Source organism: Halyomorpha halys, unplaced genomic scaffold (genome assembly GCF_000696795.3).
Source record: "Halyomorpha halys isolate HHAL.00 unplaced genomic scaffold, Hhal_1.1 Scaffold780.1, whole genome shotgun sequence".
NCBI classification, from domain to species: domain Eukaryota; kingdom Metazoa; phylum Arthropoda; class Insecta; order Hemiptera; family Pentatomidae; genus Halyomorpha; species Halyomorpha halys.
This window is the reverse complement of record NW_027111767.1, coordinates 65,939-83,371: the sequence shown is the minus strand read 5'-3', so window position 1 is coordinate 83,371 and position 17,433 is coordinate 65,939. Positions and strand designations below refer to the sequence as shown.

General features: G+C 29.9%; 1 protein-coding gene across 3 annotated transcripts in view; it reads left to right on the top strand.

The window, feature by feature from the left end:
* The window catches only part of LOC106686122 (lutropin-choriogonadotropic hormone receptor), a 514,005-nt gene that overhangs the window by 460,790 nt on the left and 35,782 nt on the right, over positions 1-17,433 (top strand). For all 3 annotated transcript variants that reach the window (XM_014429270.3, XM_067049772.1, XM_067049773.1), the window contains one exon: positions 4,174-4,353. In XM_014429270.3, coding sequence (XP_014284756.1) covers positions 4,174-4,353 — 180 coding nt within the window. The remainder of the gene's footprint in view (positions 1-4,173; positions 4,354-17,433) is intronic.

Sequence of the window (17,433 nt, the reverse complement as noted above, 5' to 3'; positions counted from 1 at the left end):
TGGTTTTCGATGAGGGTATGACTAATCGTCTCCCTTTTCCAATAAAAAATAATAATAATAATTTATAAATGTAAAACCAAATACCAACTACTATAATCTTCTGATTCATATTCCAATTATTTAACTCACCCTAATTGGAACTATAGTCTGTTTTGAGAGTCAAGAGAATTCAGTTAAGTTCATACAATATGTGTTGAGAATGTTTGCCTCTACTAGGCATCACAGAGCCTAAGCCGGTTTCATCTCATATTCATGTCCAACCAGACCCAATTACATTACCAGTAAACCTTATCACATTACGCACATTAAAAACATATTTTGGAAAACATGGAGCTCCTTCAAAGAGAAAATGCCATCCGAGGCGCAGTTAACGTGATATTTATATTAGTGTATATTTCTCACGAATGGTGGAACGAACTATAAACACAGTAACATTATTACATTCCAGTCGCACTTGTGCCCATGGCAACACATCCAAAAAATAATAACTATTCTAAAATATTTTTGTCTATCAACAAAGATATATCTATCAAAGGGATTAAAACTCGTACCTCTATTACGCACTGTAGATTTCCTTAATTAAAGTTTTAGTACAATCATAGAGTGCCACTTTGTATCAACACAATAATAGCAACCTTAACCGATGACAACTTTGTAGAACTTACGTTAACAATGGAGAATTAAACAGAACAATCATAAACCACTGCGCACCCATTTACCCAAGGACAAGAAACCTGACCTCTATTATGCAAACAATAATCCTATTTAATTTACTGGTAACATAAAGATCCTCTTTTGACAAAAAGTCGACCTGTAGATGTTTGACCACTTATAAAACATAATTGACTATTTCTAAAGAAAACAAAATATTTAGATCCTAAGTTGTATCTAAAAATATATGTTATATATAATTAGTATTTATTTATTTTAAAGGAAAACATCCTTCTTGCTTCTCAGTTTTTTTGTATGACGTTTCGGATAAACTGTCTATTATACAGTCAAATTATTACTGTTAAAGCCTAAAAGTGTGGTTTCTTTTTTTTAATTAAATTTTTATTTACTTCCAATTGGTTTTTATTTTTTGATAATTAAAAGTTTATTTGCTATTTATTTTAACAGCAAGTTACTTTATATTTTAAATATATATTTAAGAATTTATCACGTAAATAAGGGGGAATAAGGATGATTGTTGTGGTAGAGTATATAAATGCATCGCTGTGGTATACCATTTGTACAACAACATTACGAACTGCAGTAGGCTTACGGCCTGGATAGAGATTGATAAGGTCAGTCTGCAGTCAGTACTGGCAAAGTTTGGATCGATCAAACTTATGTTTCTTGATCTCACCTCCGGCTGTTTCTACCGAGTTCAAGATTATCTTATTTCTACCTACTGGACCGCAGCTTCAAGATGTCCATCTGGAATGAGATTAGAATTGAGAGATGTTATCGATATGCGCATATCGACCCCCCGGCCATCTGTGAGTTGACTATTTTTATTTCTATACTTCGAGTTTCCTTATTTTTATTTTTTTCTAACCAACAGAATGGAAAATTAACTATTTTTTTTTTTTTGTAAAGAAAATTGTTTTGGTTTCTATAAGTTAAATCACTGCGGGAAGAGACTTATAAAAAAATTAATTATTTTTCTTTTTTGTAACTACAGAACAATTCATTTTTTTTTTCATTTGTTTATATATTTAATTTTTTTAAATTGTATATCATTCGGAAGGATTTTTTTTTATCATTTCATTTTCTTAATTATTTTAATTTTTTTTTTTTATGATATTATGATTAGGTCCTCCTTTCCTTTATTTATTACCCAAACCAGCGAACATTTACTCTGGGGAAGAAAATTGTTTTTCAATCGCCAAAAACCTCTCGCCCCAACAATTACACTAAAAATAGTTTAATAATTTAAGTCTTTATATTTAATGTTAAATATTAATTATTCATAATTTTATTAGTATATTGTATAATAATAATAATAATAATAATAATAATGATAATAATCGATATAAGTTATAAATTAATAAAAGCCAATTTATAATTTGTACTATTTTTATGCATTTACTTTACTTATTTTACGCACAGTATCCTAATTTTAAGGAATTGTCCTATTTATAAAATATTTTATTATTAATTGTCCTGAAATTGATATTACTATAACCATCATTTTTATTGATGAATTATTACTTATAATTAAGGTTACATGAATATATATTAAAGTAGTATTTGAACAAACCTAAGAAAACGGGGTATTCTGAATTCAATATTACTTTTTTTTCTGTCATTAACCAGGATGTTTCATAAATACGAATTTAAAGCCCACTTGTGTTCTCAGGTCCTTTTGAAAGTGTAATGGTTGTTTACTCGTTTGCTAAGAATACTTTTAGAGAAGCACCAGCTCCTCTAATGATATTCTTGGTGTCCTTCCATTGAAATCTATTTATTGCATAACTATTCCCCTTATCAGCGGTCGGACAGCAGGATCATTCTATTGAAAGGCCAAGTACCAATTATATCTCAGGTCGATCAAGCATAACAGGTTTATTCTGATGGCCTCGTTAAGTTATGGAAACGGGTCTTTCTCAACTTAAAGTACCTTAAAGTTAATAACAAGGCATTCATGCATTGTGCTATAACCTCAAGACATTGAAATGAACCCCAGCGAATATTGACATTTTTTTACCGTTAATGTAAAACTTGACTGATTGTCACTGTTGAATGTGGGGTTTCCAGAAGATTCAGAACGTAATGTAAAATAGAAAATAATTAACATTATGGATACATAAATAGTGTTAGTGCAGAAGCCGGAAAGAAAAAAAAGTTATCTCACCCCAATTTTTGATTACTTCAATAAAAACTATGTATAAATACTAGTCAAAATTGATGAGACATGAACAGTTGAAGTATTTTAAGAAGCTAAAGGCTGTATAAGAAGAGTAATATTAAAATTAAGTAAGAGGGGAGAACAAATAATAAAATTTGTATGAAAATCTAGTTAGTTTATACATGTAAAAATTAAAATTTGTTTAAAATAAAGTAATATAGGTAATTAAATATGTCACTAAAAGAATGAAATAAAAATATAAAGTTATATGATAAACAAAATAATTATAAAAGAAACAAAGAAATATAAATATTTTAATTTATAATAATTATTTATTATTAATAGTATTCCTTAATGTAATTAATGAATGTGAAACAGTAAAATACCTGAGAATTCACCTAGATCACCGCCTTTCCTGGAATCACCATATCAACATCAAACTAACTCAAAGCTAAGCAAGGATAGCAATGTTATATCATATCCTAAACAGAAATTCTAAACTAAAACAAGAAACAACTGTTCTTATATTTAAAACAATCCTCAGGCCACTGCTGATGTACGGCTTTGAAGTCTGGGGAGCGGCATCCTTTACGAAAAGAAATAATTACAATCTTTTCAAAACAAAGTCCTAAGAATCACACTTAATGGTTCATAAGAAATAGTAAATTCCATCGGGAATCACAAATGGAGTCAATAGAGGATTACATCAAAAACAGTTCATGAAGTTCCACTCCCAGTTGCCGATAGTTAAAGGAACAGTTACCTACAACCTGGGATACCCAACCTCAACCCAAAGACTGAAGCCCATATTTATTAATTCATTATTCACACTACCTTTATTTTATTTATTATTATTATTTATTTATTTTTTCTCCTCTCTCGTCCCTTTCTCAAATTAACTTGTTTCTTTCTACCATTAGAGGGCAATTGTTTGTTTTGTTAAGTCTCCAAATATCATTATTTTTTGTTATTAATTTCACTTTTCTCTTTTATTAAGAAGAAGCATTCATTATTCTTCTCTATTTATTTTATCGTTTTTTTTCCTTTTAATTGTAACATTGTATATAGTTAGGGGTATCTTCTGTACGAGACTACACCCCCTCATAATCAACTGTTATAAACAATATATATATATATCAACCATGTAAGGCCCACCACGCCGATCTGGTATAAAATAAACAAATACAAAATAATTAATGAAATGTTGGCACTAATAAATACATTTTTACTCATTTGTGTTCTTCACTGACCATCTTCTCCTTATATATGATTATCAACGGTCAAGTATCTTATCATTATTACAGTTATATGAATTTTTTATATTAATTTAATATTTCTAGGTAATACTGCGGTCCTCCTGGTCTTGCTGAGTTCGAGATTCCGCATGACCGTTCCCAAGTTCCTGATGTGCAATCTTGCCTTGGCTGACCTCTGCATGGGCGTCTATCTCCTCATGATTGCAGTTATGGATGCCAAGTCGATTGGAGACTACTTTAATTATGCTATCGACTGGCAGAGTGGTAAGTACTATTTGGAGTTGGTTACTTGTTTTTGCATGCTCGTAGTTCATCTATTTCTGTGTTTGTTTTTAATGTCAACACCTATTATTTAAAAAAAAAACAAAAAAAAACAGTACAACATCTAGAGACGCATTTCATTCAATAGCCCTTCTCAGTAACGTTATATTACAAATTTGTATCCTTATACCATTATGTCGAAACTGATAAAAACAAAATAATTGGACTGCAGAGAAAACTGAAAAACCGACACTGGGAGCTATGAATATAAAACTGCTTATTATAAGATAAGAAAGGCTGTGGATAACGGAGGCTTTATCGCTCACCACTGCAATAGCATCAGCGTTCCCAGCTGTTTGTTCTATGTGCAGTTAGTATTATAGGGATTTTAAAAGATAAGCAAACTTAATGATGTAGTTGGTTGATCTCCAAAACAATATTGACTTATAAATTTGTTTTTCTATTACTGGATTAGAATTTAAATTGTATAAATATTATTGGCCTCAGAGGAAAAAAAATATTCGAATGATTAATATAATATTTCAACAGAACGAACCAAATCTCAACAGTTTGAAATGAACGTTTGGTGAAAAAATGAGGAGCAATTTTTTTTTTTTAAATTTATTTATTGACATATACAACTGTATTTAAATGTTGGAACTTATTTTAACTGTATATAAAAATACATCTAGTAAATTCGATGTTAGATACACCCTTGTAGAGTAACTACCCAGTGGTTGCACTTTAAAAATATGTCATAATGAGGTTTAGATAGTTGACCGTAGATTAATGATTGGAGAACATTCTAGAGAATTTGGAGAAAAATTCTATTCCAGCAGTAGATTAATAATTTGTTACATTATTCTTTTCCCATTCTCCATATTCTACCTTTTCCTATTGTATATATATGCACATATATATTTCTATTTTTAGTATAGGTATATAAGTTAATACTCACACTGTAATTCAGATATAGGCTACTCCTTATTTTTCATTGTCTGTCATAGTGTTCAATTTGTAGATTCAATTTATTTATTTATTTTTTCAGTTTTTTAGACACTACTTGCATATCTTATATTATACATATCTTCTTACCTAAATGATATTATATTTCATCTGTCACTGTTTTCAATCTACTACCATCCAATTCTACGATTATCAATCAATTAAAATTTTTTACTATTCAGTTATCAATTTTTTGTTGGATTGATTTGATGATCCCATTTTGATGGGATTTGTTGGAATTTATTATAATCCTCCAAAGCAAGTAAAAATTAGAAGATAAATAAAATGTATATTTTAAATTTGAATTTGATAAAATCTATATGGATGCCTGGTATCAATCCCATATAATCATTAAATATTTTATCAAAATAGGAATTAAAGTCGCGAGATCAGATTTGATTACCGATTGAGACGGATTTAAATTTCTGTTATTGTGTCAAAAAGATATAATGAAAGTGAAATTTATCGATTTTGTCATTTTTTAGGAGAAGGAGGAAAATAAATATGCAGTTCCTTTTCCTATATTTGTTAGTGAGGAAGGCAAAATGAGCAGAATAAAATAATAATTTTAGTTTATCTCTGACACATGAATCAGTTCATTAAAATTGGCATGCTGTAAAGATAAAATTAAGGACACAAAAATTAAATTATTATCATTATTATAAAGTGGTAAATTCTCCCAGTTTTGTCCAGTAAATTTATGCTAATAACTTGATAAGTTTTTATCACGTATCGTGAAGTCCACACCTGGAATAATTAATGGTAGTGAATTTGTTGTGGATAATCTTATAAAAGAATAATTAAATATTAATGATTTAAAATTTTTAAAAATAGGCTTTTAACTTATAATAAAGGAAATGACAAGGGCAGAATAGCCTGCAAAAGTAACTTTTAAATTAATGTGAGGAAGAAATTATAATTGAAGATGTCCTTGAGGATGGCTAAAATGGCCGAAACGTTGGACTGGTGAAAAATAAAAAGTGTTGAGACAAAAAAGGATACAAATTTTTGATTTATTTAATAAGGAATAATTAATGTTATTTGCTTAATTGTACACTAATTCAACAAAATAGTAAATGTATTATCAGATATTTTCTGTAATCGTTTTCTAAACTATAAGTTTTATCTGTACATTTCATCATAGATAATAAAATGTCTAAATTTTCTATTTAAGAATAGATAGTTACCATCGCATTTATGAAGCTGACGAACGCATAACCAACCTAATGTTTATTCATTGCTAGGTATTAATCATTTTAAATCACAACAATAAATTTAAATATTAAAAAATTAATGACGGAAATTGAATGTCGTAAATAAAAAGATTCTTTTAAAGAGGATTTGCTTATTTATCAAATAAAATCTGAAGAGTTCATACAACAATCTTGAAGATTCATGCTGTAAACAATGTTGTAAAAACAAAAAAAAAAAATATGGGACCCTGAAACTTCAACTTGTGTTATTCAGAATGCCAGTTGTTTACCCTACTTTACTGTCACGCCTGAACACAAACAGACATCTCCTATGCTATCACTGCAAACACCCAAACTCAAATACCAATAAGCATTTTACCCCTGGAATGAAATAGGATATAGCAAGTTTTTTTTACTCTTCTTTAATAATAATAATCTAAATTGTCTTCACTAAACACGAAAAAGATGTTGGAAATACAACTATTAAAATGTTAAATTGAAAAAAATATAAATATTATGGAAGCCGATATATCCATTTTCTGTTTGGTTCAACATCTACTATAGGATCCAAACATATATATATTTTTTTTCAATAAGTAAAGTTTTAGTGCCCCTAATTTCTAATAAATAATGTTTTCATACGCTTGCCTCGCAACTTTCAATCTTTCTTTTCCTAAAAATTTTAAGATAGGCACTTTGAAACCTTATTAATTATAAAAAAATGTAATATATAAACATCAATATTTGTTTATTCGAATATTATGCACTGTCATACCGTCCTCCATTGTGATGCACTTTTTGCTGAATTTTCAGGACTTTCCAGGGAAGGTTATTATTGTCTGATTCCTAATTCCTAATTAGGTTATTATTATTGTCTATTCCGATATATTCGGTAAAAAAAATTATTAACAAAATTAAGCATTTTTTGCGAATATTTGAGAAAGTCTGCATTTTTTCGTGGTTATTATATGTCAATCAATTCGTCTCTTTCTCGAGTAAAATATTACTACCGACGAATTAAATTTTGAGCCGTTGATATTTTTTGTATACAACGGAATTAGAATTAGCAAAATCATTGTTTATTTAAATGCAATTTATGTTGCCAATCATAAAAATTAAAGTTTACACGTAAATGTTTAATTTAATATAAATACAATTGATATCAAATATCAACTGTTATAAAAGGAGATAATTTTTTCACGATCACGCTGACCCACCAGGTTTTTCTTTCAAGTAAGGGTAACCAATTTATAGAGGCTAGGTGTGCCAGAGGAGGGCTCCGAAGCCCAAAAGGTTGACTCACGGCTCAAGTTCCAGAATAAACAATTATCTGCTACAGTCGAATTATTATTAACTACCACTATTATATTTTATAATCATTATTTTATTCTGTATTTTAGAGTAATTTAAAATTTGATAAATTTAAATTTACATTTGCTGTGCATTAATATAATTCATAAAAGACTTTAATAAAATCCTCTTTCCACTGTTTGTCCGTTTTCTTAAGGATTACATACAACCTTCAATCATAGTTTAAACTGAACGCTTTGCGGTGGAGAACAATACACTGAACGTCTAGAACATGTTAATATTAATCATTGTTTAATCCTGTCTTTTTACATAATATAAGGTTTTTTTCACCTTAACAAATAATTGGTTAATGAGTTATTAGTAAAGACAATTAATTTATTAATGAATTATTAGTATAGAAAATTAATTTATGCTGCCAATACATTAAACATATATATTTAAATAAAAAATATTGAATATATGGTAGTATAAATTGCTTTGTCAACTGAGAACAACCATACGCCACCTCGGAAACTTCCATTTCCCTTGATATGGGTAGCACAAGGAGTGAAGTTCGCTGAGGGAAGTGATGCTTTTGAATACTTTCAACGTTGATACTCTGATGGGAACAAACCAATGATTATTGTTTGGTTTAGTGGCGTATATTACTCTGATAATTTATATTTTCTAACTGCTGTTCTATAGTTTATTCGGGTTTGAAACATACGGTAGTTCTTATAGATCTCGAATCCATACCCTAATTATATTAGATTGACTATTACGTTTTGAGATTTAATGCTTATCTATGTAATAAGATGAATTATAAATATGTGTAAAATTAAATGATTCTTTGAGTTGGTAATATCCGTTCAATTACTTTTTTAGTCTCAGTTATATATCAATCTGTTGAGCAACATGACCCACCCAATATTTCAACCTCACTCTAAATGGGAACTGTCTATACTGCGTCATATTGTTTAGAGACGACATGATGTAATAAGATGTCGTAATAGACCTCGCACGACAATCATTTGTCATGTATGAAGGGAGCGATATGTTACCTACAACAGAAGCCTTAGTAAGAACGGCAAAGAGAACAAATCTTATTCACTGAACATCATTCCTCTAATAAAAAAAGTGGAATTCTTTTTTCTGTTTTATGAAAATTTCGATGGTTACCAGTAATGCGAGGAGAGGAATGCACTGGGATCTTATAAGCTCTACTCTACCCCTCACACGTGGGGAATAGAGTGTAGGCTCAGGGATCCTCAGGTCGATTGTGTAAATATTGTATACAACAGTGTAAATGTGACTAGAGATTCTTTTATTTTTATCATTATTTTATTTTATATATTTATTTTTTCATGCACATAGTTTGATTATGTTCATTTTCTTTATCCTTCTGTTTGTATATATTTTAAGAGAGATCTTATTTATTTGTACGTACCTTTTGTCACCTATTTATTTATTTTTCATTCTTATTTTATTTTATTTTAGTAAGAATCATTCATCACTATTACCTATAGCCCACAATGGTGTGGCAGATGGTGATATCAATGAATAAATAAAGTTTTAAATATTCAGTATTTAATTTCGAGTATATTTTTATTCAGTTCAACAACTTAGATAGATAACCCTTTTAGTGCCGTAGGCCGATATATCGGCCCGCACCTTGTAAGGCTTTAACATTCGTATTGCTAGAGAACTCTTTATCAAAATAAACTTATAACACCTTATAAATGGTCTAATTTCATTACGAAAGAAGTCTTAAAAAATAGTTTTTCAACTAACATAAAAAAAAAAAAAATGAAAAAGTGATTTATAGTTCATATATACTAGCACATAATCCTCTGAAGCTCAACCTTAAATCATTGTTTTAGCATTGTAATATTACCTATAACAATTAATTGTTACTTGTACCATGAACCTTGGAGTTAGTTATTCTTTATTTTTGTTATGAAATATTATTTATGTTTTTACAAAATTTATTGGAAATGGGAAGTATATACTTTTTAATAAATAGTATATATAAAGTTATGATGTGCAAATACGAATATAGAAATATTATTGTAATTGTTTTATTTTCTATTTAGTCCTTAATCCATAGTTTTTTAATTATTTAAATATTGTTTTTTGTTAGGTTTTATTAGCCTTTTTGCAAAAACTAATAAAATTGTGAAATTCGGCAGGTTATCTTTGCATATGCAGCTCTTTTTCGCTCGGCACTAAAAAGCTCAAGGATAAAAATTAAAAAAAAATAGATCTGATATAATTCACATCCTTTATGATTTTAAGAGTTCTAAAAATTCTCGCATTTCTAAAACAATCTCATTCTCCTAAGCTAGTGAATTGTTTTAAATTAAACTTTATTGGTTGGGAGACTAGCCTATTAGTTTGCACTCAATGATCAATTCAAAATTTAAGAATTAAAGAAACTGAGTTGTCAAGTAAATTCCTTTAATTACATTTCATAAAATTTTAAGTAACACCTCAATACTTATCTATGGCTTGGAGTAGGAACAACTAACGTCTTAATTTCGAGTTCAGAAAAATAAATGTGAAAATTTGGAACTGAAACTACTGGTGTATTTACCCTTTGTGTTTTTTTCAGTTTTTCTAAAGATAATTTTTTTGTCAAAATATAGTACGATTAAACATAATCTTAAATAAAACAAATTTGAACCTTTTTTTTCTCTCAACTTTATTCTTTACACCTTTTCCATCGTTTCGACCCTCAGGTCATTCTCAAGGATACCTACAAAACGTTTTTTTTAATTTTTATATACTAATTTCATTATTTCCTTCAAACTACACACTGATTTCTTTGGCCCTACCTTCATACAGGAAATAATGAAATTGTTATATAAAAATTAAAAAAACATTTTGTAGGTATCCTTGAGAATGACCTGAGGGTCGAAACGTTGGAAAAGGTGTAAAGAATAAAGTTGAGAGAAAAAAAAGGATCAAATTTGTTTTATTTAAGAATAAACTAAACCACTCTCAAGCAAGAAAATATAAAATAAAATCATAAATATTAATTTCTGATCATATTATTTTGATGATTTTAAATCGGATTTTTAATAACGAAAATAATTATACTTTGGAAATCATTGTAAAACGCTGGGTAACCGTGAGGTTAGTGAAAATTAATCTAAGTAACTATAAACATTGTAGAATCATAAACTATAAACAGTCGACCAGTTGCAAAGGGAAAGGGGTCATTTGCCGACAAGACAGCTCCCCCAGCTACAATGAGAATGCCAACGAGAACAGAGTACCCTCCAGGAAGGGTCCTTCTGTGTGCAACCCCATTGTTTTCTGAGATATCTATCATGTCGCATGCCGTTTGCACGGACGCGCCGAAACAGCTCCGCTCTTTGCGGACCTTAACTCTCAAATTAATCTTCATTCTGTAATTCACCCCTAATAGGCCTACAATATGGTTTATCAGCATAATTTTCGTTCTACTGATAAAAATGTTTACATTACTTACAATTTTGTTGACACAATTGTTATTAGCAGTTGTTCTATAACAGTGGAAGAAATGCCGATATTAGAAACAAATACTGATTATAAACATAGACTAATATTGTGTATATATGACATTTTTAAGAGATTTATTTAATCACATCGGTAACTTAAATAATGAAAATAAAATTATCAGAAGACTCTAAAAGAAAATTTATAAGTAAAGAAAATATTGTATCTAGTCTCTCAAAGAGAACTAAATAAGTAGTATTCATTGTTCCATCATTTCAGTCATCGATAACATAAATACACAAGCAAATATGAGTCCACAGTAAAGATTGCACATCTCAAATTAACAGCCTAAAAAAATACTTGTCTAGTACATTATTCCAAAACAGATTGAAATAGAAATTATTGATTGGACTTGATCTTTGTCTGAAAATATTATAATATTCAAAGATTATTTTACTTTTAATATACTAAAGGAATAAATGTGGCGATCAATAATATAATTAGTAAAATAGTATTAATTAATACCATCGGTTGAATATCCTATTTCATAATCTGAATATCATTATTAATAATTAATATCATAATTTGTCAGCCGAATAAGATATATTACCAACTAATTGTAATTTTTTGCCATGTTTCCTAAGGCATATTAACATGTTTCATAGTCCTGCGAAACATTCTTAAATGTTTCACCACAAAAAAATAGAAAAATTACGTATACGTCAAAAAGAAGCATTATTTCCTGATTTGGTAATGTACTCGAAACCAATTTATTGGGTATTGGGGAGTAAAGAATCTGACATTAACCCGGCGTAATAATGAAAACGTCTGAAGTCTGAAAATATTCCTTGATTCAAGACTAATCAACTGTTGCACAAAACAGATAATAACAGTAGTATTTGTTTTGTTCTCATATTACTCACTCGCTCGTTATATTTGTTCGTTTTTTGATCCGTTTGTTGATGATCACGATTTATAAATAGTAAACAGAGAATAATTAGAGAGGGCTAGATATGTTTGCTTTGTCAGTATGTTTACATTCTGAAAGTGTACAATATGTAAAACTAAATAAATAAACTTGTGAGCACAAACGAATTTTCCTGCAGGTAGGTATTTGTTTCAAAATGTTTTAATTAGAAAATAATTATTTCAAATAGTTTATAAAAAATAATGTATACTAATAATAATTTACTTCGGATAGCAAATTTATGATAAACTATTTATTTGTATGAAATAATATTAAAAAATAATTCTTATTATTCACCATATGCTCCTTTATTGAAAACATATAAAATCAAGTGATCCTCCGTCTTTAAGATTCTCTACAAATTTTAAACAATGCAACAATAAAAATAAAATCAATTCTACAAATTTCAAGTAAAAATTCTTATTAATAACCTTGTATAATAACATTTGTTCTATGCAGTGTATATACAGCTGAATTACATGCAATAGCCTCAACACTCCACTTCTTCATGACAGTGACGCATACTAACATAGTTATCATTACTGACTCTTTAAGTTCACTAAAAGCCAATTCAAAAAAATGATCTTCATTTACCCGAAACACTGCAATCATAAAAATTCAGAATTATACCAACATGCTCGAAAACATGGAAAAAACTGTTTTCTTTATATGGGTGCCGGGTCACGTGGGGATCCATGGAAATGAACTGGCGGACATTGCAGCTAAACAAGCACTTGCTCTTCCTAGTCAGGGCGCGGCCATTCCGACACCCCAAGAAATAAGTCGTCCGATGAAAAATGAAATATCAGCTAGTTGGCAAGCCATGAAAGGGCTTTCATGGTGGGCACCAAGCAAATTAAAACCTTTTAAAAAAAACCATTAAACCATGGACCACATCAAACCGTTCCAATCGCAGGGAGAAGGTAGCTATTGCCAGATTAAGAATAGGTCATACGAATTTAACTCATGCATATCTGATCAATAAGCAACCACCGCCAAAATGTCAATACTGCAACAGTGTACTTACGATCAGTCACACATTTGATGAATGTTATTTCTATTCCATGAACTTAAATAAATTGGGAGTGGGACCGAGTGTATCTGATGCTCTGAATGATGACCAGAAGAACGTGGAAATGGTTTTGGCTTTCTTAAAAAGGAATGGCCTTTTGAATAAGATTTAAACCCGAAAGTTTGTCATACGAACTAAATAATTTTAAAATAAGTAATTATTTAAATTGTTTTCGTAATTATTTAAAGAGTATAAAATCCTGAAATAGAATTATAAAGCGCGAAACATGGGCGTTGATGACCTCCGCCGTTGGTTTCACGCCCTAAAGCTCCAGTCAACAACAACATTTGTTCTTCCTTTATCACAAATCAACGTAGCTCAGTGGGTCCGATTCATATAATTTTTTTCCTCAAATTTAAAAACAAGGTTCTTAAGTATAAAGGAATAACCTAGACCATCAATCTTTGTCGTAATAAAAGGAGAAACCGACATCAATAAATATGTGGAAGGCTCAGGAAAATTAAAAGGATCAGGATGTAGTACTATTCCTTTTCAGTGTGACAAAGACAGATTGTCTAAGTCTTGTTGCTGTCTGATGCCGTCGCAGAACAACACTTTTTACAATCAAATAAATCTCAAGTTTATTTTCATGCATATAGCTTTCAGAATATTTTTTTTATTGTTTTCAGGTTTTAATTGAATAATTACAAAAATTATATAAACTAATTTTGATAGTAGTAGAACAGGCCGTAGAGTATCCCAAAATATATTCCATAAAACAAATCAAAACTAAAAACAGAAAAAAATAACTGACCGTGTGTAATGGTCCGGGTGCGCTCAAAGAAAAAAAAACTTATCTAAAAATAGTCATCAAACTATTTAATTTGAGTCAACGTTTCGCCCCACGTTGCAGGGCTTCATCAGGCCTAAAAAAATACCAACACTCAAATGAGGTAAAAAAGCTTGCAAATGGATAAGAAAAATTAAATTAAATTTAAGGTATGGCTAATTATGACAATTTCCATTAAAATGAAGAATGTAAATTAAGGAAATAAAAAAAAGTTCAGTGAAACATAAAATTGAACTAGAATAACGTTATCATTCCAGTTTTTAATAATCCTCTAAAGCCAATTTGTTATCCTTATTTAATTTTACGTTTCACTGTACATCTTATTTTCTTTAATTTGCACAGTTAGTTTTTATAGAAATTTAATTTTTGTTAAATTTAATTTTATTGTTATCTAGTTGCTTACTTTTTTTCCTCATTTAAGTGTTTGTATATTTTAAATAGTTTGTTGACTATTTGAGTTTGGTTTATTTGACCGGACCCGGACCATCTTCCTTTTATTATTACACACGGTCAGTTATCTTTTCATATTTTTAGTTTGAATGGTTTTCTGGGATATATTTTGAGATACTCTACGGCCTAGTTCTACCGCCATAAAATTAGTTTAAATCATTTTTGTAATTTTTCAATCAAAACCTGAATACAATAAAAAAAAAAATTCTGAAACTTACTTGCATCAAAATAAGCTTGAGATTTATTTGATTGTAAAAAGTGTTACTCTGCGACGGCATCAGAGAGCAATTATTATTTTTATCTATTTGCTTACTTTTTTTCCTCATTCAAGTGGTTGTGTATTCTTTAGCCCTGATGAAGCAACATGGGCGAACGTTAGCTCATATTAAATAGTTTCTTAACTATTTGAATTTTTTTCTATGACCCCATCCAGACCATCTTCCTTTTATTTTTAAAGAAAAAGAGAAATTCGAATGACTTTCTGTAGCCATGAGGTTCAAGCTGTGACCTTCGCCACTAATTTCACTCCACTTTCTCTCATATTAGCAGCCCGGAAAGAGAAAAAAACTGGTTAGTAAGTTTTAAATAGGTAATATCCTTTTTAATTTTTTTTTTTAAATACTTTTTTATTTATTGATAGATATTACAATCTGCCACACATTTGTCGGAAATAGGTAATAGTGATGAATGATCTCACACATACTAAAAATAAATAAAATACATAAATGAATAAAAAAAAAATTCTCTTAAAATAAATACACACAGAAGAATAAACAAAATGAACATCTGTATGAAAAATATATAAATAAAGTAACGTAATGATAAAATAATATAGTCTCTAGTCACATTTAGATTCTAATATACAATATTTACACAATCGACCTGAGGATCCCTGAGCCCACTCTATCCCCCACGTGTGAGGGGTAGAGCAGAGCTCAAAAGATCCCAGCACATCCCTCTCGCTGCATCACTGGTCTTTTTAAAATTAGATTTGCATTTTATTATGATCGATTATCCTTATCCTTACAAATGGAAATCTTATAACTAGTAATTTAATAGTAATTCAACTATAAATTGTTTTCTAAAATCCATATTCTCGTTGTCGTGGTCCTCCAATATCTCCCAAAATTTCCTTAGTTTTGGGTAATATACTAAACAGCTATTTATACCTCTAGTTGAGGATGGTGAAAGAAGGGTATAAAACGGGCCAGGGGACTGAACGTAGGGTAAATGATTTTTACTGGCGGTGCTAAGCTGACGGTACAAGTGCCGTTACTATGGAGACAGTTTTACTGCCGATTTATTGCGACCTTCTTAGCCCGACCAAGGGCGGCCTTAATAATCTTCACCTCTCCTCTCCACTCTTTTTATACTTTATCATCACTCTCTCTTCAAGTATCCTTCATATAATTTTAATTTTTAACCGCCCTCATCCATGCTAGAGTCAATTAAGCAATTATAAATCAGAAAGAATTATAACAAGGTTAGGGCTGGCAGTCATGAATAGAAAACATAGTTTTCAATTATTTATAATGACCAACATTTCAACCTACAATGTAGATCTGTACCAATCTCTACCTCTCGGCCTATTGTTGTAGTATCTGAACAAATACTGTTGTTGTATGTGAATACACTATTTAAATGCTTAATTTTAAGTTCTATTATTGCTATCTATTTTAGTCTTTAAAATACATTAATATTTCTTAGTGGTAAGAGAACAAGAAGACGCATAAAGGTTTTGCACTACCATGAGCATATTTTCTCATATCTAATTTCAATTTTATTTTTTCTAAAGGTTAAAGTAATGAGGAGATGACGGAAGAAGTTCACAATCCGTTCCCCATAATGATTACTGAAATGAAATAGAATAAATAAATAAACATTATATTTAAAGTTCTTCCACGTGATCAAACTACAGAATTTTTCTGTCATCAGTTCTTAATTTAATGATTCGCCCTTTTGTACTCAGATGTGCATGATTAAGGCATATCATATTTATGAAACAGGCGTGTTTTATTCAAAATGAGCGTGGCTGAAACAGCTAGTAGTAACTTGGAAATGAAATTAGCGATAAACAACATAAAATTAGAATTGTAATTAGTGAATGAAGTGAAATCAATAAAATTCAATATAAAATTGAATATTGATCAACGCGTTTTAATGGGTTCATTCGTCATTAATTTCATATTCGTAAATGAATACACTCTCGGAAACAGCGCTTTCTAGGAGTTTTAATACACATTATATAACATGAGGAACTCCCACAAAGGCTTTATCAAGCACTAGCACTCTCGAGGAGCTCTCTCATTCACAGGTGCTAAGGAAAACTAAGCTAAGTTCGTTATCCCTTCAATGGCTGCCTCTCTACTCCAGTGGTGGTGAGGAATTTCCAACTCCAGCAACTGGAGTGCCTAGGGTCAATGCCGCAATCGAATTATGTTACTCACTATATGTACCAATAATCTGGTGAGTTAATGCCATTCAATATAAGGCAATAGATCTCAATCAGGTACTTCTACTAGTTTAATGTATAATATAAAAGAAAAGTGAATGCTCCCATTCTGAATGTTCAATTTGAAATAATAACTAATCGTAAAAATCCCAAGCAGATTTCTGCTCATGGTGAAATATTAATCTTGGGGTACACTAGCCGAGCGGCCCTTACAATCCACTCAAGTCTTTCCTTCCCCACAGGGTATTTGTTTGTTCCTTCCAATTGTTTTATGTAGTTCTATTCAACTTTGTTCGTACCGTCCAGGAGGCATATTTCTAATTTACCTAAGTGTTTTCTCATTATTGGTTTGTTAATTAATTCCATGTAGTACAATAGTTTTTA